The following is a 24,933-nucleotide window of genomic DNA, read 5'->3' as shown; positions in this document are numbered from 1 at the left end:
GATCTATATAGTATGATGCACTATAATATTGATTTATTATTGTTTATGATGTGTGAATACTTCCTTTGGATATAGTCTAGTGCCCTAGGACCTCTCTTTAAATATAATATCCTAGTTATTAAGGTTTGATTGCTTTTGCATGAAAGATGATGGGCACCAATTGATTCTTGGTAGGAATTGACCTCGTGATGAGTGAAAGTTAAGTTCCTATAAATTGAATAAGATCATGAGGATGTTTATTCTTAGGGAAAAAAACACCTAAATTTAGTTTAGGGTAGAAAATAAAAAACTAATAGGAATTATCCAAGGTTTAGACTATTAGTGATGAAGTAATTGAAAATAGAGGAATTTATTGGTTTTTATCAATTTATGTGCAAAAATAAATTGAATTGAATACTAAAATAACATATCTAAAAATAAGACCAAAATAATTACAAAACTTGACTAAATACTACTATTATATAAATAGTGATAAATATTTATTATATGATACAATATAAATCGTAATTTACTATACAGAATATTTTTACGTATAGATTTTTTTTTATTTTATAATTGAAAAATAATAATATAAGTTTATTTAGAAGGACAACGAAAGGTCTAAATGGTAGAATTTCTCATGATTTTAGATATCAATACTTTTGTACTTAAAAAGGAATTTTTCAAAAGTTATAATTAATATATTATTTTGAGTTCTATTCAGCAAAATTTTGAATATATGCTTCAGATCCCGTATACATATGTTGCAATTTTGTTTAGAATATGTTAAATAGTTATTAATAGTTTGTGGACTAACATTCTATCTGCTAATAGCCATTGCGTTTGGAATTTGAGGACTTACGAAGACAGATAACACAGTCAGAAAAAGTGTGCAAGTAAGAACGTTGAATCATATGATGAAATTTGAATATTTATTTATAGATTATAAAATTGAAAAAGTGTTTCTACCTATTTAAAGTATAAAACATCTTATGACAGACATATGATCGGTGAAGACTTGGATTTACTAAATTTGAAAGAATTGCAACAACTTGAAAAGAAAATGAGTTTGGGTGCTAGAAGGATACGCTCAAGAAAGGTAACTCGCAGTATCCTTTTGATTAAGTTTAAAATTTAATAGGTTTTCTGCATTATGTTTTTAGCGCTACATTAATTGTTATAGAAATTGGGCGATCTTAAAGTAGTATGTTATGTTATCAGTTTTAATATTTAAAAAAATTAAAAAATAAAATAAATTTGTACTATTTTAAAATAATTTCAATCAATGTTAGACTGTCTTATACATTCAAGCTCTGTAGGGTAAAATTTTATCGGAGAATGTGGAGTTCTACAAATGAAGGTATCGTACAATTTCTTTTTTAAGAAATTATTATATTTTACATATTATTTTTACTTTTAAAAAAATATTATGATATTTTATTTTTCTATTTTGTTTGTAAATAATAGAAAAATATCATGTAATTTTTTAAGCTAGAATTATGTAATTAGAAGAGAAGACTTAAATGAGGTTATTTACATATATTTTTATTTGAGATTTATATATAAGATCTTTTAAAATTTTAAATATTTTAGTAATTTTGGTATTTAGTTTTTATAAACTAGAAATGATTCTATTTGGGACCTCATTCATGAATTTTTTATTACATTCTTGATTTTAAATTTAGCCATTTGAGGGACTTGTTGTTTGTCAAATTAGATTACTGAAGCCCAAGGGGCCAAGGATGCTAGAATGGGGGGCAGCACAATCATGGATGCTCATACACATAATCTGAAAAGAGCAAGAAACCTTTAAAGAAGGCCAGCTTTCTATCTAAAGAAAAACTAAACTAATGCTTATAAAAAAGGGATTTCACTAGGCATAGAGTTTAGAAAAAGGAGGCAAGGATTCGAAAAATTAGATTAAAATGGTGGATAGAGGGGTACTAAAGAAAGTAATAAGTCAACTCTCTCTTTAACATATAATAGATCATCATCAATGAAAATGTGAATGCCTATAGTGGGGCTACCTCAACTCAAATTATGCAAACTTGATTATACAAGAAACATAAATTATCCATTATCATCCGAGGTATAGGTAGACAAACACAAGACACATTTTAAAGTTACACCGAAGTCCACTCTCTCAGATTGAGTATGAAGAACAAAAGCGTAAAAGATATTACGTTAATCAAAGGCCAAGGGATAAATGATCAATAATCCATAATTTAAATAAGAGAAAAATATAGTTAAAATTGTAAGAGATAATTGACAAGTATTTACAAATAGAAAGAGCCTTACATATATAGATTGCTAAAAAAGTTGAAGCATATCTCAACTATAGATCTTATTGTTGAACACTTTGGATGTTGGGAGGGGAGGGGGGGTGGGGGGGGGGGGGGGTTGTGAATTGGGATATATTAAAACTTAATGATTTATTCAACATTATTTCAATTATCATTGTAGCGTCCTAAAATTGCGACACTTGCAATTTCGACTGCATTTGGGTCTTCACGATGGCGATGCAACACGGAACTTGAATGGAGACCCCGAAACTTGTTCATGACATCAAAAACTGCATTTCTCAGCACCCTGGCCTGATCCTCCTTGCACCCTGCTGTCCCGGGAGGTGGGACCATGGCGCCCAGCGCCCTGGTCCTTCAGGATTAGGGCGCCCAGCACCCTGGTCCCCCAGGACCATGGCGCCCAACGCCCTGGTCCCTGGCCCTATTTTGGGCCCGGTCTCTTTTGGGCATCGGGTCTTTATGTTTGCAAATTGGAAAATAACATTTCCTGGTCGGCCTAAGGTCGGGAAAATCAGTCTATCAGCCCTAATTGACAAGTATATAAACTACATTTCCTCTCCCATTTTGGTAAGAGGGAAAAAGGCGGAAACGATATTCAAACATTCAAGCATTCAAGCATTCAAACATTCTTTCAAGCAATTGATCATTCTAAGTCTCCATTCAAGGCTAAGTGTTGCATTCAAGACAAGGATTCAACCATTGAAGAGGAGATCACATACAACATACAACATACTACATACATTACACCTTCGCATGTAAGAATACAAACAGTCTTACAACAAGGTATCAGTACTTGTTTACATTACAAACATTTACATTTACAGCATTCTCATTTCTTGGTTAATTCCAAAACCGGGGTTTGACCTAAAGGCAAACCCCTCATCCCTAACCCCCCAATCGTCCTCTCTTTTCTGTGTGTAGGTTGCAGGTACGCGGCTGTAATTGAAGATCTGGAATCCTTGTGCAGAGACGAACAGATCCCCCTTCGTTTCGCGGATTTTTCGGAGGACCGTGTGCACGCCGGGCGCCATCTTCCCGTCAACTTTCGCTCAAATTTGCAGAACAACACCGTCTCGACATTTTACTGCTAATTCCAGGTCCGCAGCTTCATCCTATATCCCTATCTCTGTTTATAAGCGAATCTTTCCTACTTTACATGCATTCCTAGTTCAATCTTTCTACATTCTTTACAAAAGAGGGTATCCTTGATGTCTTACCCCTTGAAACTCATGTAGAATCCAATCTTGCATTGCGTGGGATTGGATCTTGTGGGTTTCAACCCCTCTTTTGAATGTAAAGTCCCTCCTAAGTGAAAACCATCAACCCTAGTGACTCTCCCTTCTCTCTCCTTGGAGTTGGGGAGGGGAGAACAACTAGGGTTCGATTTTTCCGCTTTACATTTTGGTGAACCCGACGTGAACATCCTCATTCTGATTATTCATGGTTAGATCTGAAAATTTTGCTTTCCTAAATTTCCGTGTTTGATCTTTTGCAAATTTTAGAGGTTAATTGCATAAAAACCCTAAAATTTTCTTTTTAGTAATTAAACTTGTGAAATGTTTAATTGTTAAATGCTTGTTTCAGATCTACCTTTCTATTGCAAATTGTCAATTCATATTTGTGCTTTAATTTTTAAAATTAAGTGGTTAAGTGTCAAAACCCTAATTTTTAAAACCTCCTTGATTCAACCTTTGACTGATAATTTCACTGATCAAAACACCTCCAAATCGGCTGTAACTTTGGATTCCGCAACAAAATCACAATATCTTTCATCCCTGAAAATTTGGAAAAAAGTTGCGAGGACCTTGTGCACCCCGAGCGCCATCGTCCCCGACATTTTTTCCGATATTTCGGGAGCTAGATCTTACTGTATTTTTCTACTAAAATCCAGAATTTTGGCTGATTTTATCAATTTTAACACTTTCAAAATTACAGTCAAAGTTGGTCTAGCGATTGCTTGGATTGAGGCTTCTAATCATTCAAAAATCGTTGAAATTAAAATTCATGTCAAAATTGTGTTTCTTACAGTCCTAAATCTGAAAAGTGTGTTAGCATTCATTCGAAATTTCAGTGTTTTATTCAAATTTTTACAATTTGTGACTCTTGAAATTAAGTGTCTAATTGCAACAACCTTGATTTCCACTTTCAAATTCGAATTTTGCATGAAATTGAGTCAAATTTTAAATTTCAAAGCCTGCCTTGCTTTCAGTATTCCCTCTAAAATCATAAAATTCAAAATTTCAGTTTCCCTCTCTTTTTCAAGATTCAAAATTTACATTTTTCAACAATCTGGGTAGGGTTCAATTTTGAGATTGCAACTTTAATTTGGCCTATCTACAGATCGTAAAATCACTCAATTTTTTCAGATTAGATTTAAAATCATCATAACTTTCATCATTGAAAATTTCAAAAAAAGTTGGGAGGACCGTGTGCATTTTGTTCGCTACGGTCCCGGACATTTTTTCCGAAATTTCGGGAGATTGTCCTGATTGTATTTAACAGCTTAAATCTAGGAGATTGGCTGGTTTTATTGAAATTTGCTACCTCTAAAATTCAAAATCTTCTCTCTTTCTTTAGTGCATGAGTTTTACAACAATAAGCCCTACTTACACTATTCCCGTAAGACGAAGCCTTAGAATTAAGTCTTTCCAAGGTTTAATTACTGAGGAGATGGAACCTAATTTGAATGGCCTTTTTAACGAGGACATGGGTAATTCCTCTAATCCTCTTAATGATGAAGAAGCTCTCCATGAGGTTTCTGTAGAACAACTTTCAAAATTGGATAACCAATTTGATGATTTTTGACAATGGATGTCTCAAGAATACCCTGATAGTCAAGCTCTTTCATTAATTGAGGGTCTAAAACGTATGGTTCAAAGTGATAAGAATGGAATTGATATTTTGCGTGGTATTGCACACATTGTGGATTCGAATGTGATGCCTATGAAGAGTTGTGCCGAAACTTTGGGTTATACACAACCTCCTACTCAAGTTAATCATTCTTTTCCTTTGACGAATCCTATTGCTAGTATACCTACTTTTACATCAAACATAATGACTACTTCAACACAAGACATTCCTCCTATGATCACCAGTCATGGGGGCAATCCCTCTTCTTCAATCAACCCTCTTCCTTCATTCAATCCGACTTCTTCATTCATTCCTTCAATAAGTGTTCCTATTATATCTCCACAAATGAACATGACGCAAGGGGGCAATTCATTTAACCCTTCCATTCCTCCTTGTAGTGTTCCTCCTGTCCAATCATCTCCTATGACTAACTATCATAGTGTCCCACCACCTTACTCTCTACCTTCTTTCAATAACATAACACCTCCATCACAATCTAACACGTCTAATATGAACTCTTCGACTGAAGCGACCATTAACAATCTTGCACAAACTGTGTCTTCTTTACAGCAACAAATTGCCTCTATGAATCAATCTAAGTTTAGTGTGCCCACATTTGATGTTGCGAGCCCACTTTCTCTTGACATTGTTCGAGCTATTACCCCTAAACATGTTGAAATTCCGCATTTGGAGCTTTATAATGGTAAGGGTGATCCTCTAACACATGTTAAGACCTTTCAAACAATATGTACTGATTTTGCTTATGACCAAAGGTTGCTTGCAAAACTGTTCACTAGAACATTAAGAGACAAAGCCCTACAATGGTATTGCTCGTTGCCTTCCTATTCTATTACTTCTTTCGAACAACTTGCAAATGCTTTCACTCAACAATTTCAAAACAATATAAGTCCTAAAGTTACTTTGATTGATTTAATGCATTGCAAACAAGGTGTTAAAGAAAAAGTGACTGATTTCATTGGTAGATATAATCATTTGTATGCTCAGATTTCTTTTCCAGTACCTGACAATGATATTCAGAGAATCTTTATTTCTAATTTACCAAAAGATATTAGAGAAAAACTCCTGTTTTCTGAGTTTACTTCTTTCCAACAGTTGTGCGCAACTCTTCACAATTATCAACTGACTGTGAGTCAAATGGAACAAGCAAATCCTATGGCTCCGAGTGATAAGGGTGATAGTAGTCAACAACCATTTGGGAAGTTTAAACCGAACAGAGAGTCCATTAAATTCAATGAAAACATCATCAACAACAATGTGAATGCAGCATCAGGTGTGCTTCCTATTTCTAAATTTTTCAAGAAAGAAAGAAAGTTTACTCCTTTGAATGAATCATTGCATAGTATTATGAATAAGTTATTGGAACAAAATGTGCTTACTCTTCCTCCTATAAGGCAAATAGATCCTGCAAAGATTAACTCACCCTATTTTGATAACAAATCTTTTTGTCAATTTCATCGTCATCCTGGGCATGATACTGAAAAATGTTTTGCTTTAAATGGTAAAATTCAAGATTTGATTGATAATAATACTATCTCTGTTTCTGGAGTGAATGATAAAGGAAACACATCTGTAGCTCCTCCTAACCAAAACCTTAAGATTTTTACTGATCCCTTGCCTTCTCATACCTCTAATGCGATTGATACTACTGATTCCTCTGTCTCACCTGATGATCTCGTGTCTATGACTCCGAATGTGATTAACTTTGTGGAGCAGCAGAAAATCCCTAAAGAACCTTCCATCATCTTTGATTCTAGTGAAACTATCAGGGCACCTGATGGTCCTTTATATATAGTTGCAAATGTCAAGAATACACCTTGCCGTGGAGTGCTTATTGATCCTTCTTGTATGGTTAATGTCATTACTGAAGAATTTCTTTTTACTTTGCAATTGAATCAAGTGATCTATGATGAAACAAATGTGGTTGTGAAACTATTTGATGCATTTTCTTCTCCTGCAATTGGTTCTATTACATTATCTATTGAGGTTCATAACAAATCCCTTGATGTGGACTTTGCTATTATTCCATCATCCGAACAATTTTGTGTGAAGCTAGGCTATCCTTGGCTATCTTCCATGAAAGCTATTGCTTCTCCTATTCACAAGTGTTTGAAATTTCCCCATAATGGTGAAGTTGTTACTGTCAATCATAGTCTCTTTAAACCAGCTGAAAGAACTTCTAGTGTTCCTATTGATTACTTTTGGCCTAAACAATTCCAATCTCTTCCTCCGCGAAGTGATCATTTTTTCAAATCTTATCAAAAGTGGAAAAAAGATATGATCCTATGTCTAAGTGAACCTAGAACACCCAAACTTGATATTCCTATCATTCTTGAGAAGGAAGTTCTTCCTTTGAAAGATAAAACCAATGTCTTTCCTCAAGAAGATTCCCAACCCATCCCTATGGATGTAACTATGCCTATGTCTAATAAACTTTCTAAAGGTAGACCTATACCTCCTCGTCATGATGGGCTTGGTCTCCTTCCTAAACCAAATATTCCTCCTTTATATGGAGCAGTTCCTCCTCCTTCCTCTTATGGAGAGAAGAGACCTTCCTCTTCTCCTATTATTCAACCTAAGAGACCACAACCTAGACACCCAAGTGATAAGGATGAGAACATTCCTCCTCCTCACTCTTCTCCACTTCCTACTAAGACTAGACGAAATCATTTTGCACGTGAACGCCGACGAAAGCGTCGTCTCAGAGCTCAAGCAGTTGCTTCTCAAACTTTGCAATCCCCAAAAACACCTTCAGCTAGTATTATTCCATTTTCTCCTCAGCCGACAATTGAGCCGAAATCTCCTAAACATAAGATGCATGATGGTCTTGATCCTGTGCGAGTTAAAGATCCTATTTTTATAAATCTTGATGATGATATAGATGAAAATGTTATTCATGATGAAAATGTTACTCCTGTTCATTCTGATGGTGAATATGAATATGTTGATGTTGATAACTATTTATCTAACGAATTTTCTAAAGCACTTATCCTAGCTCCTAGACAAGAACAACGTGGCTTGGAACATGAACATAGCCCTTGTTTGGATCTCGTGATAGCTCCATCTGCTGTGTTGGATGTTCCTCCTCTAGCGTGTTTCCTACCTTCTCGAAATATTGATCAGCAAGATCGGGGGGTAGATGACGTGCTAGACTAGTTCATTAGCATAGCAGACTCTCTCCTCCTCTCTTTTGTTACTTCTTCTATGTGTTACTCTCATTCTTCTATTTGTTGTCCTTAGTGTTGTCTACTTGAGGACGATGCAAAACATTGAGATCTCTTTTGGTCTCTCTCATGTTGACTCAAAAGACACATGTGTTCCCTTCTTCTAGGTGACCCTCCTTGATTGGGGAATGAAGAAAAATTATGCATACATACATATGATATACATGAATTATCATACAGCATACTCACCGCGAGGAAAGCGAAGTCACCTTGTGCTTTGTGTTTTGTGTCTATTATCCTTGGGCTTATCTCACACTTGGGGGCTAAATCCTTGTGATAACGTGCTCCTTTCCTGTCTCAGTTCTTATATGTATCACTACCTTAAAGCATTCACCCTCGGTGAGGCGTGTGCGATCGCTTTAACGTAGGGGGGCATACATCCCGTCTATATCTTTTCAAGATACTTGAAAATTTCTTGACAAATTTAGCTTTGCCTTGAAAATTTTTGATATCTTTCTTGGATGACTCACAGTGAGGGAACCTTACTACTGACAGTCATGGTTCTCCCTCGTGATCTTCCCTTTTACTTTGTCAATCGAAGTCGTAAGATCCTTAGTCCACTGGGGGCTTGGTGTATCTTGCCTCCTTGACGTGGTGAAAGTCTTTCAATGTTGATTCCTTATACTTTATCGGAAGTATGAGCGTACGCTTGTACTCCCGCCAAAGTGGGGGCTAAATGTAGCGTCCTAAAATTGCGACACTTGCAATTTCTACTGCATTTGGATCTTCAGGATGGCGATGCAACACGGAACCTGAATGGAGACCCCGAAACTTGTTCATGACATCAAAAACTGCATTTCTCAGCACCCTGGCCTGATCCTCCTTGCACCCTGCTGTCCTGGGAGGTGGGACCATGGCGCCCAGCACCCAGGTCCTTCAGGACTAGGGCGCCCAGTGCCCTGGTCCCCCAGGACCATGGCGCCCAGCGCCCTGGTCCCTGGTCCCCCAGGACCATGGCGCCCAGCACCCTGGTCCCTGGCCCTATTTTGGGCCCGGTCTCTTTTGGGCATCGGGTCTTTATGTTTGCAAATTGGAAAATAACATTTCCTGGTTGGCCTAAGGTCGGGAAAATCATTCTATCAGCCCTAATTGACAAGTATATAAACTACATTTCCTCTCCCATTTTGGTAAGAGGGAAAAAGGCGGAAACGATATTCAAACATTCAAGCATTGAAGCATTCAAGCATTCAAACATTCTTTCAAGCAATTGATCATTCTAAGTCTCCATTCAAGGCTAAGTGTTGCATTCAAGACAAGGATTCAACCATTGAAGAGGAGATCACATACAACATACAACATACTACATACATTACACCTTCGCATGTAAGAATACAAACAATCTTACAACAAGGTATCAGTACTTGTTTACATTACAAACATTTACATTTACAGCATTCTCATTTCTTGGTTAATTCCAAAACCGGGGTTTGACCTAAAGGCAAACCCCTCATCCCTAACCCCCCAATCGTCCTCTCTTTTTTGTGTGTAGGTTGCCGGTACGCGGCTGTAATTGAAGATCTGGAATCCTTGTGCAGAGACGAACAGATCCCCCTTCGTTTCGCGGATTTTTCGGAGGACCGTGTGCACGCCGGGCGCCATCGTCCCGTCAACTTTCGCTCAAATTTGCAGAACAGCACCGTCTCGACATTTTACTGCTAATTCTAGGTCCGCAGCTTCATCCTATATCCCTATCTCTGTTTATAAGCGAATCTTTCCTACTTTACATGCATTCCTAGTTCAATCTTTTTACATTCTTTACAAAAGAGGGTATCCTTGATGTCTTACCCCTTGAAACTCATCTAGAATCCAATCTTGCATTGCGTGGGATTGGATCTTGTGGGTTTCAACCCCTCTTTTGAATGTAAAGTCCCTCCTAAGTGAAAACCATCAACCCTAGTGACTCTGCCTTCTCTCTCCTTGGAGTTGGGGAGGGGAGAACAACTAGGGTTCAATTTTTCCGCTTTACAATCATAAGTGCAGAAGTAGACAATAGATGGAAAAACTTTAATCACACAATGATACCTAGAGTTTGTTGGCAAGAGATACTTCATAGATGATCCAATGTTGTCATTGTTGGCAACTAATGCTAATGCACCCACCCGCATAGCTCAGTTTGTTCATACCAGAAGAGTGATTGATTTTGGTTAAGTCCGGTAGATTGGAAACACAGAGTATTTGATAGAGAACAGGTTGATCGATCCGTACTTCAATACAAGTTTATATCTTGTGTTGCAGATCTTAGGGAAGCATTATGAATGTGTTATCTACCATATTCTAGGTTTGTGGCATCCGGTGTTGACTCATGGTTGAGTTAGATGATCCGGTGTGTTGGTTATCAGTTTTACAGAGCAGTTTAGCAGTATTGTGTAAATAATCATTATGTGGATTATGTGGATTGATTTTGGTGTTCATTTTGTGATCTTGGCGTGTTGTTAGATAATTTTGGTAGCGTGTGGACAATTCTTTTGGTCCGCATATGGATTGGAATTCGAATTGTGCTGACTTTGCTTACAGGTTTCATTATTTGGATAGTATTGAAGCCGACATGTAGAAGACCTAAATTCATATTGTGGATATTAAAGACCGATAGATATGATCATTTTTTATATGGAGATGTATGTGGAAAGTGTTTATGATCAATTGTGCAAAGTTTCACGTGGTCAAGTTAAGGATTTGTGCTCTGGAATAAAGCAAAACAGTGGAACAAAGCAGTGTAGCAGAGCAGCATGAGATTGAGTATTTTGTGCTTAACTGGAATTGTACCTTGGCATTTGTAGATGCTATTTTTCAGTTCAGACATTCCAATTATCTTTTGTAAAATATTTTGTAAGGCAATGAGCCTTCCGGGGTTGTTGCCCTTCTTTCTTTGAGTAGTGAGCTCTAGGCAGTATGCCTGAATGCATTTGCATTCCCTTATGTAATATTTCTATACTTATGCAGAGTATATTTATATTGTGGATGTCATCCCCGCTGTGGTTTTTCCCTTGATTAGGTTTCCCACTTATAAAATCTAGTGTCATGGTGTTGTTGCTGATTGCTTTGTGTTTCTGGATTTTGCTTTTGTTCATTTGCATTAAGTGGTTGAAAGAACAAGTTAATAAAATCAAAATTTGCAAAAGACTGATTCACCCCCCTCTCAGTGTTACTTGATTCCAATAGATTTTACGTGGAAAACCCAATGAGGGAAAAAAAATGGTGAGAATTATCTCACTATATGAAAAATTGATTACAAAGTTTTAGGCGCTTGACCGAGGAAGCTCATTGCTCTTGATTTAGATTTGCAGGCTAATTTGCACAACCGTAGGGTGAGATACAATGGATTTGCGAAACATTAAATTTCACTTCTTTAGGGAAATATACAATGGATTTAATTACAAAGAGTAATAATTGTTGAACTAAGTAGAAGTGCATTATTTAAAATATCGATTGTAGTTCACTATTATAAACATCTGAAATTGACTTCATCATTGCTCAGTTGCCCTTGTGCAGCTTTTCACAACTTCTCATTCAACACACACCATTACATATCATCCTCCAAAAGATCTCTTCCTTTGTATATCATCCACACAAAGAAAATACATCAATTAGGTCGGACTATTTAGATGTAATGTGTAGAATATAAAGCATTGGTCTAAAAAAATTCTCCAAAGCAATGCGGAAGGGACAAAAAGATGTGTGAAGAATCTCATCATGTTGGCATACCTTGCTAGCAATCCTAAATCATTACCTTCAACTCTGCATACAACCGCATGGACCAAAAATACTCAAGTCGACTCCAAAGAACAAAACCAATAAGGCAATCCAATTAAACATACTCAAAATATAGTGTGGACCACCAAAAATACTTGAGGATGGATAACGTAGCATAACCCAACACGCACAACACAACATCAGAGAATCGCAACACCAACAACATTAGTAAGTTGAGGAATGCAAAGCATTCCTGCAAACAGGTACACTGTCACTACGGAACCAACACTCAGACTAACAACATATCAATTGTAGATCAAATGCACATATAAAACCTTAGATATAATATGCTTTGGCATCTACTAAAAATATATCACAACCAAAATTAAAGATGAATGAATACGGCTAATGCAATACAAAACCCCTTCCCTTCAAACTTACAACATTCAAAACATAGAATACCCTTACAAGGACTCTCTGCTACCAGATTAACGGTCAAATTGCAACAAAACTTAAGCTTATATGCTCATCAAATCACGAACATATAATTACAACTATAGCCCTAATTGGACTGATGCCTCTCTTTGATGCCAATTCTATCCTCTAACTCCTCTTGGGTCCTCACACCAAGTTTCAAGGTGTTTTGACAACCGAATCAAGGAGAAACTGTCAGATTTCTGTTAGAACCCTAGTTAACCTAACCAGCCAGGCAATCTCGTGAAAAATCTGCAAAGTCTTTATGGTTCATAATTTCAACCATCAGCAAATGGATGATAACACACACCTCTATACCCACATATGCTCACATAAATAATTTGAATCCATACAAATACAAGAAACAGAACAAATTTCAGAGACAGAGCGAATGACATAAAATAGACTTCCAATTTGGTACCAATGATTTCAAATTTGAAAAACAATTACATAATTTACATTGCAAAATCTTATCTGTTCTCCCCCCCTCTCTCTAGTTTTCTACCCGTTGCTCATACAATTTGCCCCAAATTTGAATTTTCCCGTCGTGACTGTTGGACTGCATGACCGTTCAAATTCAAAAATTGATAAGTCGCTGTCAGACACAGGTGTTGGAATAGCAATGTTGAGTTGATAGACCAACACTGGGTACCAATAAGAACTCCGATCATGACTGTCAATCTCCCATCGGAATAACTCTTCAAGGCGGAGCAACAAATTCCAGTAATCCCGACAGAACAAACTACTCCGATGTCACTCATTTCGGTATAGCTTATGCCGAACAAGACATGTGAATGTCTATCGGAATAACCCATCAAAGTTGGCTAAACAATATTTTGCAATCCCGATAGTGTAAATTATCCCGATGACAACCTTATCCGATTAACTATTCCAATGGCAACTTTTCACCACAATGATACTTTATCAGGTTAACTATCCTGATGCCAATATTGATACCTTATCAGAATAACTATTCAAAGTCGGCCGAATAGAATTTTGCAAAGCCGATAGTGTAACCTATCCCGATAACAACAATGATACCTTATCGGTTTAACCTATCCTGATAATAGTAATGATAACCTTTTACCCCAATGACATTTTATCGGTATAGCTTATCCCGATGACAAAAAAGACAATATTTTGAGCAACTTTACAAATTTGAAAATCATGACTCCAATTTTGACCAACAGACCCAAAAACATAAAATAACATTACAAATGGTCTCAATAGACCTTATTAAATCAAAATAGACCTAACCCTAACTCCTAAGACTCAAAATACCAAATTGAAAAATCGACTAGACCTTAGGAGCTCCTGCACCAGCGGCACAATACAAACTAGAAATCTGAACCATATTTGATTGGTTATTCACTAGAGCAATCATACATAACTATAATCTGTTGCGAACATCTAAATACATCTTCAATGCTTCAAAATAGTTCTAAGACAACTAGATATATCACCTACACCAATTTCCATACATCAATATGAACTCATGATTGTTAGAATTCGTGAAATGTGAATCCCACAACCCCAGTTATCTTCTGCAAGAATACCTGTCACACCATAAGAGAAAATTGAACAACAAAGAGAATTGAAGATAATTAACAATAATTGAATGTATTGCTTTGAAATTGCTTAATTACAATGAAGGATATGACATCCTTATAAAGAAATCTAACTCTAAGATATAAATCCTAAATGGTGGAGTCCACAAGATAGACTAAGAGTTAAAATAGAATGCATGAATCAATCATGTATGCACAAAAATCATAATAGACTAATTAATGTATGAAACTCTTGAAATTCTAAACATAGTTTGCTTTTCCTAGTTTGCATTATGCATGGAGATAAATATTAATTAATTATTCATAATTAATTAATTAACTAATTAATAAATACCAATAATTAATTACGAACTAAGACATCGATTATTTAGTGAATTAATGCAATTAAGTGAATAATTAATATATGCATTATTTATTCCAACACTCCCCTGAATGCACAAATGGGAGAGAGGCAAAGATATAGGAAAAAGCATGCAAAGATGAATGCATGATGGGTCCGGCCTAAAGCCTGATGAGGTACCCATGAACAAACATGCAAGTTTCTCAGAAATAGAGCAATGGATTATTTTCGTTAAATGATCATGTTTAATCTTAGATTCGTGAGAGGTATCCTCCATCATGTATGTGGTATCATGGACTTGTTTATGTTTTATTTTAAAAGAGGGATTTTTTATTTTTTCTACACCAGTTTTGAGGCAAGCACTATGTATTTTTATACATTAAATAAAGAACTAAAAGAGAGTCTAAATGCGCTAGTCAATTTGAAACCCTAATTTTGGATTGTAATAACATTTCTATAAATTTCTTGATTGCATTCTTCTATACCAAAAAAATTGCTGATTATGAAGAAGCCCTTATAGTTGGATTGTGTGCTACTTCATCTCTTAGAATTTAATATTTACATATCTTTGGTGATTCACTTTTGATTCTAAGACAAGTAATGATATTCACATTTGATTCTAAGACAAGCAATGCCAAACTTATCAAGAAAAACAAAATAAACTATCTCAATATTTTGATTTAGTCTAATCATTGTTAAAGAACTTCACTTATTATACCATATAGACGATTCCACATAAAGATAAACAACATGCGGATGTAATGGCGAATGTTGCTTCTATTATATGCCTTGGCAATTTATTTATAGATTACCAATTTATTATCCATAAACTTATCTCACCCATTATTTTAGAGATCTCTTCTATGATTTCTTATTGTTATAACATTGATCTTGATGAGTGGCACACCAATATATTTTGATATTTGTGTGATGGATCCTTTAAAGTTTGTACTACTAAGAATGTTTGAGCTTCTATATGTTAAATTACCACAAGCATTCTCTAGGATAAAATGGTCTTCTCCTTTGATGTCTGAACAAATCAAAGACCCTTATTGCCCTTAAGGAAGCCCATTGAGGTGCTTATAGGGGGAACTTTGGTGGTAGATCTTTGATTAGAAAATTACTTCATATGGGTTACAATTGGCAATCTATGAAAAAATGTTCTTTTCCCTTTGTCAAAAAGTGCCTTGAAGGTCAACAACATATTAAAGATTACATTTGAAGTAGATTATATCAGAGAAATGTTGAAGGCTAAAATTTGAAGGTCTACATGATATGTCTTTCATAAATCTTGTCATAATTGAAATCGGTGCCTCATATCTTGGTTGTAGCTCAATTCTTAGATTAGGAGATTTGTATCTTGTAGGCTGGTTCTTGAAAATATAATTTGGGGTTGGTGTTTCCATTTGACATTGTAATGCATGTGTGTTGGTGCCTACAAAATATTGTGAGTTCTTTATTATCTTTGTGAGCTTTCATTTGGATAGTGGATCCATGCAACTATTCTAAGAATGGTTTTTCTCTACTTGGTTTACATGTATATGTGGTGTTTGCATATGTTGATATGTGTTTATTTAATCATTTGGCTAGATGCCTTGAATATGATGTGAGATTTGGTAATGTCTTCTAGATTGTGTTAAATTTGAAGTTTGACATATATTGGTTCAACACTCTCGCAATATATCTGTATGATTAATGATTGGTATTAAAGCCAACTTCCCTAGAAGAAATTTAACAAATTGATGTAGATCTAGGAAGGTACACACAATTGATTAGGATGGTCTTTCTTCAAATAAGGCACCATTGTTTTATGGAAAAAATTATGCATTTTGGAGTGTAAGGATGGGAGCCTATTAGGGTTTGATGTTTTTTTGAAGCAACTGTGAATGGCTAGATCTATTGCAAAGAATTCTCCAGGAGATTAGGTTGGCAAGAAGGCTTGTGAAAAAATGCTAGGGTAGTAAATGTTATTTTTCATGCTTTATGTAACTCTAAGTTTGTGAAGATGATACATTGTAGGACAATAAAGGAAGCATGAGACTAGAATATTGAGAAATGGATCCTTTGCCTAGATATAAAAAATCTAGACTTATTCATTCACCGTTTCCAATTACAAATCATTTTATTGGTGAAATGACCACTTAGTTCTAGCTTTATTCCTCAAGGACCTCTGAACACTTTGATTAGTTGTTCCTCTTTTTTATTTGATATAATTGGATATGGTTTTGATTATGATTATGCAAGATCTAAGTAAAATGAGACATACAAGACCCTATAACCAAAGAAGCAATAGTCTACAAAAAAATCTCGATTATGCCCGATTAGTAATGAATCTTTGAGCGAACCAATTTATTCCTTGAAAAAATCTTGATTCACGAAAAGGCCATTGACATGTTTTCAATGATTTTTTGTATTTAAATCGCATTTAAATCATGTTATAACTCCCTAAAAATTGTAAAAAAAAAAAGTTTTTTTTTTTTTGTTGTTGTAAAAACTCACAAAACCCTAGAAAAACTTGTGAAATGGTTGAATTTCTTAGAAATAGGGCCGATTTGAGACAAAATCAAAGTCAATGTGGAATCAACGTTGAAACAATTTATTATTTTATCCCTTAGTTTTATTTTTGAGCTTTGAAAATCCCTAAATAAAGGAATGGGAGGAGCAATGGCTGTCATCAACCGAAGTTGAAAGAGTTTCAATCATCCTAAATCATGGGTGGCATATGAGAGAGTGTCAAAGCAGCTAGCAAATCTTCTCTAAATGCAGCTTTGTTATGACTCAAGCTCTTTGCACACCTCACCCCATGGATTTTGATGCAAACAAGTGTATAATTAATATTGTACACTAGCTTTAAAATTAATACTGTTATGCACTATTATTGATGGAGCTTTGATGGGGAAGGAGCGAACCTCTATAGTCTATAACTAATACTATAAAGTAGTTTTCATATTTAAACTATTAGAGAATATGAATATATATTAAAAGTTGTATAATAAACTATAAATTAAAAATAATGTAAGATTTATAATGTACATATTTACTATTTAATATAATATATAATATTTATTTTTTTGATGGAGGAAACTTGGGTTTTTAGCTTGGTATGTTCCTAGAGAGACCACTTATAGAGGGTCTCTTCCCACCAGGCCATTCATGTGCGGTCATCATTCCCCACACTTGTTCAAATTCGTGAGCTCAACAACCCAGCAAAAGGAAAAGGCCTGCGCGCTCAGTAGCCCAACAAGTGTTTGAATCTTGGTGGCTGCCTCACCAATGAAGTGTTTCTACTATGACACTAAACGTTCAAAGACAAAAATAATAGATATAGATAAAAATATATTATTTATAATTTATAATTGATATAGTTAATTTTTGCTCAAACAAAGTCATACAATTCATTATGTGAAGAATATATCCAAATTGCTCCGTGAAATAAATCTGAATGATAACAAACAAGCTTACATACTTGTAATAAAACAACCTCCAACACATAATGATTAAAATTTGTCTGAACCTAAAATAGTAGTTGCAAGCTAGTTATTGCAAAAAGTAGTGGGGTGCTAATGTTTTACTTCAACTAAACAAATGCCTTTTATTGAATTTTGCCCCATTTAAAAGACTTACCAATTTCCATCAAGGAATATAAATAATTGCACATGTGGAATATGATTTGATAATCTTTCTCAAATATTGAACCACCCCTAGAAAACTCCTTGCCTCGATCACAATGAAAGTCTTGGATCACTTCAAAATGACTTTCACTTTTACTAAATTCCTAAGAATAGTTGGATCACCATTTGATAAATTTTTATCTCAGCTACTTCACAGACTTAGCTAATCTTTGATTTCAGACTTATACAACTATTTGGTGTATTTGGTGATTGCCCTTCTAAAAATTAACTGAATATTTGCCTATGTAATCAGCAATATGAATATAAACAACAAAAATCTTTTTTCTACAAATCATGGGCTAAAATCTATTTTATTTACTCTCTATATCTCTATGCTAAGGAAATGCCCTTAAGTTTTTTATAAAAAAAGTAGTTTGTGTTTATTTTTCTACAATTTTTTTATGATTTTTTATAATCCAATGTTTTACCCATTTAAAAAAAAATGTTATACTTTTAGTTTATCAATTTTTTCCCCAAACAATTTTTGCTGCTATGATATAAAGATCTGCAATTGTGGAATATGATTTGATAAGCTTTCTAAAATATTGAATTAACTTGACAAAACTCTTTGCAATCACAATGAGATTTTTGGATCACTTCAAATTAGCTTTTGCTTTTATTGAATTCCTAACAATAGCTGGATTGTTGTCTATTAATGATCATATCCATCGGCTTTTAATATCCACAATATGAATTTAGGTCTTCTACATGTTGGCTTCAAGAACACTATCCAAATAATGAAATGTGTAAGCAAAGTCGGCTCAATTCAAATTCTAATGCATATGCGGACCAAAAAGAATTTCTCCACACACTACCAAAATTATCTAACAACATGCCACGATTACAATTTGAGCACCAAAATCAATCCACATAATCCGCACAATGATTATTTACACAATACTCCTAAATTGCTCTGTCAAACTGAAAACCTGCACACAAGATCATCTAACTCAACCATGAGTCAGCACTAGATGCCACAAACCTGGAATAGGGTAGATAACACATCCGTTATGCTTTCCCGAGATCCGCGACACAAGATATAAACTTGTATTGAAGTATGGATCGATCAACCTATTCTTTGTCAAATATTCTATTTTCTAGTCTGTCGGACGTAACCAAAATCAATCACTCTTTCGGTATGAACAAGCTGAGCTATGCGGATGGATGCATTAGCATTAGTTTCCATCAATGACAATCATTGGTTCATCTATGCAGTGTCTCTTGCCAACATTTACACCTTTTTGCTTTTAATTTTGGGATAAGACTGATATCATGGAGCACTTTGCTACTACTTGTAAAGTTGATCATTTGAATTTCAAATTTAGGGTCAAAATGGCTAGACAAGGTTGCTAGGTGTCCTAGTCTAGGAGGATAGGGGAGGTTGGTTCTCTAGTCCTAGCATTTTTGGCCAAAAAAGGTCTCTGAGTAGGTGATTGTGTTGAGTTTGTAGAAATAGCCATGCACTAAGCATTATTAGGCATGAATTAGGGGGATGAGGCACAACCACCAAAGTGAACCGAAAATGAGCGTGAAATTATAAAGGTATAAAATTTAAAATTGTACAGGTAAGTTGCATAATATCTATGAAGGAGATGAAAAATTCAATTTGGAAAAGCTTCAGACCTATTGAGGTCAATTTAAGAGTCTAAACATTTAGAAAGAAGAAAATGTTATTTCATTCCTACTGTAGGCTAAATAAATTATCAACATCATCATAGCACATGATGAGGAGGTGAAAGAAGGTATGATTTTGAAAATGATACTCATATTCCTTCCCCAAGGTTTGATTGAAAAGTTTCAGCAGTTGAAGAAGCTAAAGACATTAATATTTTGAGTATAGATGAATGATACGAGATTCTAATTGAATATGAGATGATGTTTATGGATGACAAGTCTTTAAGGAAAGAGGAAGTATACAAGGTATCTAAGAAGGTTGAAGAGTCTTGATTCAAATGATCATTCCATTCCAAAAGAACCTAACTTTGTAAGAAAGTTGTAGAGAGGTTCCGTTAATTTGAAAGATAAGTTACCCTTAAGTGTCTTAATTATGGTGAAGTAGGCCATTTTATGGCTAAGTGTCCATACATAGAAAGCAATGATGAATAAAAGGAAAACTAAAAGAATTGTAAGAAGTGATATCTCAATGATGAAAAGTGAGTACCAAACCGGTACTGAGAGGGGGGGCGGGGGTGAATCAGTGCAGACTGTAAACTATTGGCAATCCCTAACACCGGTCCAAACCAGACTACTACCGGTTAAACACAGTGCAACTGTGAAAGACATGAACCGGTCAATCTTCTTAGCTTTCCACACAACCTACTCCCTCATTTCCACTTTGTCCTTATGCATAAACAGATAATCTATCATCAGAAATCTAATAACTTGCTAGATCAACATGATTCACCGCTTGACAGAAAACAACAAAGCATCACATGAAAAAGACATCACATATGACACATATTTTTCACGTGGAAACCCAACTGGGAAAAACCATGGTGGGGATGAATACCCACAAGCTGTTTTGAACTCTTTTGAAGTCTGCTCTGTTAGAAGCCTAGTCCAGTTAAAGACTGTTTCAACAGGTTCTATTAGGAACCGATCCTGTTAGGGATCACCCAGTTAAAGGATGGCTAGAATACCTGGTTAAGGGTTAAAACCTGTTAGAGGTTAACTTGTTAAAGGATTTTATGAACTCAATGGCTTTGAGTCACCCTGTTAAAGGATTTACAGCAAGCTGGTTAAAGCTACCCGGTTAAGGGATTTTCTAACTGTTGAAGTAGTTAAAGATCAACAGGTATTACAATGATCTGGTAATAGCACTCAATGCTAATGCAGATTCGCTTTAGTTCCTTCCTTCTGCATACACACTATGCAGGTATCAATCCTTTTATTTGGTCTGGCAAGAATCATGTATCTCTGCACTTAGATACACACACAACATTTGTCAACAACCTCAACATGAAACACAACATCGACCTTATAGAACACAGATAGGTTGGTAGCATAAACCCTAAACCCTAAACACTTAGGTTAAGCAATTGATCGGTTGAATCCTGACCATTGAGCACTTTGCATTTGAATACAACGGTCTTGAACAGATCTCAAGAAATTCTCCATCGTTCGTTCTTCACCGCTTCATGGAGGCGATAACCCATCACGCGTTCTCCACCGTTTGCAAAGACTTCACACATTCCCGAGGTAGATAGGATCAATCTCCTTCATGCAAGATCCTTCACGTGCACAAGACCGACGTGGCAACACGATCGGATCTCCATTACAATGCTAACTCATCACACAATGTCATCGGGCTTGGAACACTTCAACCGGAAACCCTGAAGCTAAGACTACCAACCGGTAGTCCTACCACATTCCATGTACTAGTTTTCTTTCCGACATACCAGTTCCGGTTCACAACATCATATCGGTTCACTTGGACAAGCATACCGCTTCACTTATTGCACATATACCGGTTTACACCACCATACCGGTTCTCTTTGCTAGTTGCTTAACTTCAATATACTGGTTCACTTCTTAGCATATTGACATCAATGACAACATACAATATCATCATGTCATCATACTCTTGCACATATGCCAACAAGAAGAACTTTCAAAAGAAAAAGAAAAGTTTCTATTCTAAAGAAGACAAATCATGTGATTAATATGATCAGTGCCCCTTTGGAAGTGAATATGAAAAAGACAGTGCCCCTTTGGAAGTGAATATGAAAAAGAAAGAGCCCTATTCAAGGAATTGGACTTCTGAAGGTAATGCATAAAATATGAATTATAAAAATGAAGATGATGATGTTGATCTTGTTGAAGAGATCTATTGTGCAGGCAAGGAACTCAAAAGACTTCAAAGAAAAAATATGTAGGATATGAAAGCGAAAGATAAATTATCATAGAATCTAGAAAGGGCAAAGAAGCTCATCATTGATTTGAAAATACATGTAGAGGAAGCAAAGAGGATAGAAGATTTTATAACAGATAGATTAAATATAAACGATAAATATTTTGGAGATGTTGAATCAGAATTTGTGTCCTTGAGAAAGTATTTGGAGAGATCAAACAATGAGCTAAGTTTGAAGTTTAGAAAAAGTATGGAGATCCTAAATGAGATTGTAAGTATTTAGAGGAAACCGCATATTAAGAATGGTATTGGATTGATGAAAGTAAAAATTATAAGCTAACTAAGGATCAATTGAAGACAATTACAAAGAATCTATATTTGATTGGCTTCAGAAGTGTCAAAAACTGAGTAGAACAAGGTGGCAGAAAATAGAAAAAAGGAAGATGATAGCTTCATTCAAGTTCATAGAAACGGGAGAAGACCCATAAGGGAAAACCCAAAAGAACAAGTGTATTATACCAAATTCAATTATTCTTTTTCTGGTTACTATTTTAGCTATAATCAACTTTGTTGTAAGGTTGTAGGTTGTAGAAGGTTTCCTACAAGGAGACAAGGAGAAATAACTTTGTAAGTATAAATTTGTACCTTTGTTTGATTTCAATGTTGTTTGTTATAAGTGCAATAATTTTGGACATATTGTAAGAGATTGTCGAAGTATTTTTGTGAATCCTGCTAAGTCGAATATAAAGGAGAAGAGTTCAAAATATTTGAAGGACAAAACTAAGAAAATATGGAAAAGGAAATTAAAGGAACTTAGGTCAAAAAGTTCAATGGTGGCATACACTATAGTTCATACACTGAAGGAGAATAACCTATGGATTATTGATAGCAGTTTTTCTAATCATACGAGTGGAGATAAAAGCAATTTCCTAAATTTATAAAACTTTAAAGGTGGAGCATTAACTCTCACTACCAATTCAGTTGCAAATATTTCCTCAAAAGGTACAAAAAGTTCGATGTTTGAAAAAATAAGCCATGATATTTTGTATGTGGGAGGTTTGAAACATAATCTTCTAATTGTTAGTCATATGTGTACCAAAGTTTATAGTCTGTCATTCAATGTGAGATCAAAAAAGTAAGTCCTAATGAGTTAGTTGTGGAAGAAAGCAGAAGAGAGAGTGATGTGTATAATCTCAATGAAGTCAATGGAAAGAATTGGTTTACAATACATAAAAGAAGAAAGTTGGCTATGGCACAGAAGGTGGGTCACATCAATTTTGATCATTTTGTGAAGATCAACTCAAAGGTCCGAGTTGTAAGAGACATAACTAAGATTACAAAGCGCTCATGTACTATTTGCAAGCAAGCTCATGAAGAGAAGAAAAAAAGAGTTAAATTTTGAACAAAGGAGCATTCAAATACAAGACCTTTGGATCCGGTCCATATAGATCTATATGGACCAATCAAGACAAAGAGTCTACAAGGTGATAGGTATTTTATGATACTTATTGATGATTTTTCTAGAATGCCACAAATTACTTTTCTAAAGAAAAAATCAGAGGTTTTTGAGAAGTTCAAAATATTTAAATCCATGGTAGAGAATGAGGTAGGTAGGACTATCAAATGTCTAAGATTGAGAAAGACAAAAAGTTTACTTTTGATGAAATTGAAGAATATTGTGAGAAGAACGAAATCTAGAGGTAGTACTTTTCCCCTAGGACAACAAAATAGAGTGGTGGAAAGAAAGAATAAAACAGTGTAAGAGATGACAAGAACAATTTTGAGCCAAGCTAAGCTACTTGACTTATATTAGAGATAAGTTGTTCAAACTGTATTACATATTCTAAATAGAGTATAGATTAGAATAAAAACTACTAAGATAGCATATGAACTATGGAAATAATGATCGACATTAGTCAGATATATCAGGTTATTTAGATGTGCGTGCTGTATAAGAAGGGATGAAGACAACTTGGGTAAGTTTGACTCAAGATTTGATGTAGGTATATTTCTTGGTTATTATAAAAGAAGTAAGCTATATAGATGCTATAACAAAGGTTATGGAGGATTGTTGAAAGTTCTAATGGTTTAGATGAAGATAATAGTAATGGTTCATTTTGTAGTAGTGAAGAGTCTATTGAATGTGTGTTTGATAAAATAGTTTCAAAGACTTCGACCAAATATGTTCAAAAACATCATTCTAAAGATAAAATTCTTGTATACAAAGAGAGTGGAGTTCATACCATGAGAAGGTTAGAGAAAGCAAGTGAAAAAGTATACTTTTCTCTGTTATCAAAACATGAACCAAGTACATTTATGGAAGCAAGAAAAGATGAGAATTGGTTAGAAGTAATGGAAGAAGAACTAAATCAAATTGAGAAGAATGGAACTTAAGAACTTGTTCCATGACCTAAGGACAACATCGTTGTTTACACTAAATGGGTCTTCAAAAATAAATTCAATGAAGACAAAATGTAATAAAAAGTAAGGCCAAACTTGTATGCGAAGGCTATACTCAAGTTGAAGGAGTTGATTTTGAAGAGACATTTACTTTGGTAGCAAGATTAGGATCAATTATAATATTTTTAACATTATCACCATTCAGGAAGTTCAAGGTGTATCAGATGGATGTTAAGTTGTTAATTCTAAATGGAGAGCTAGAAGAAGAGGTATACATTGAGCAAACAGAAGGTTTTTAGTTGTCTGAGAATCAATACTTCGTATGCAAATTGAAGAAATCACTTTATGGACTCAAGAAAATTAGGCCGAATAATGGTAGATAGGAAAACAAGGGTAGAGGTTGATGGCCAAATGGTTACGGCTTCTTCGGTTACTGAAATGGAATATTACAAGGCTTTCATTACAAATTTAAATCAATTGTTTGATTCTCCATTTCACATAGAGTACAATAGAAGAGCATTCAATTGCTTAGACACACTAAGCTTTACGATGTTGAATGACTTCTT

At 35.0% G+C, this 24,933-nt stretch overlaps 1 protein-coding gene across 5 annotated transcripts in view; it reads left to right on the top strand.

Moving 5' to 3' along the window:
* LOC131033004 (MADS-box transcription factor 14) overlaps positions 1-24,933 on the top strand; it is a 224,065-nt gene that overhangs the window by 155,851 nt on the left and 43,281 nt on the right. For 4 of the 5 annotated variants that reach the window (XM_057964130.2, XM_057964118.2, XM_057964140.2 and 1 more), the window contains exons 3-5: positions 814-875; positions 979-1,078; positions 1,299-1,339. In XM_057964130.2, the coding sequence (XP_057820113.2) occupies positions 814-875; positions 979-1,078; positions 1,299-1,337 (201 nt within the window). In that variant the 3' untranslated portion in view covers positions 1,338-1,339. The remainder of the gene's footprint in view (positions 1-813; positions 876-978; positions 1,079-1,298; positions 1,340-24,933) is intronic. The other variant, XM_057964124.2, reaches the window with a different exon arrangement.

This window comes from Cryptomeria japonica, chromosome 3 (genome assembly GCF_030272615.1).
Source record: "Cryptomeria japonica chromosome 3, Sugi_1.0, whole genome shotgun sequence".
Taxonomy (NCBI): Eukaryota; Viridiplantae; Streptophyta; class Pinopsida; order Cupressales; family Cupressaceae; genus Cryptomeria; species Cryptomeria japonica.
Note: the sequence above shows the minus strand (reverse complement) of the source record. Positions and strands in the feature narration are given on the sequence as shown.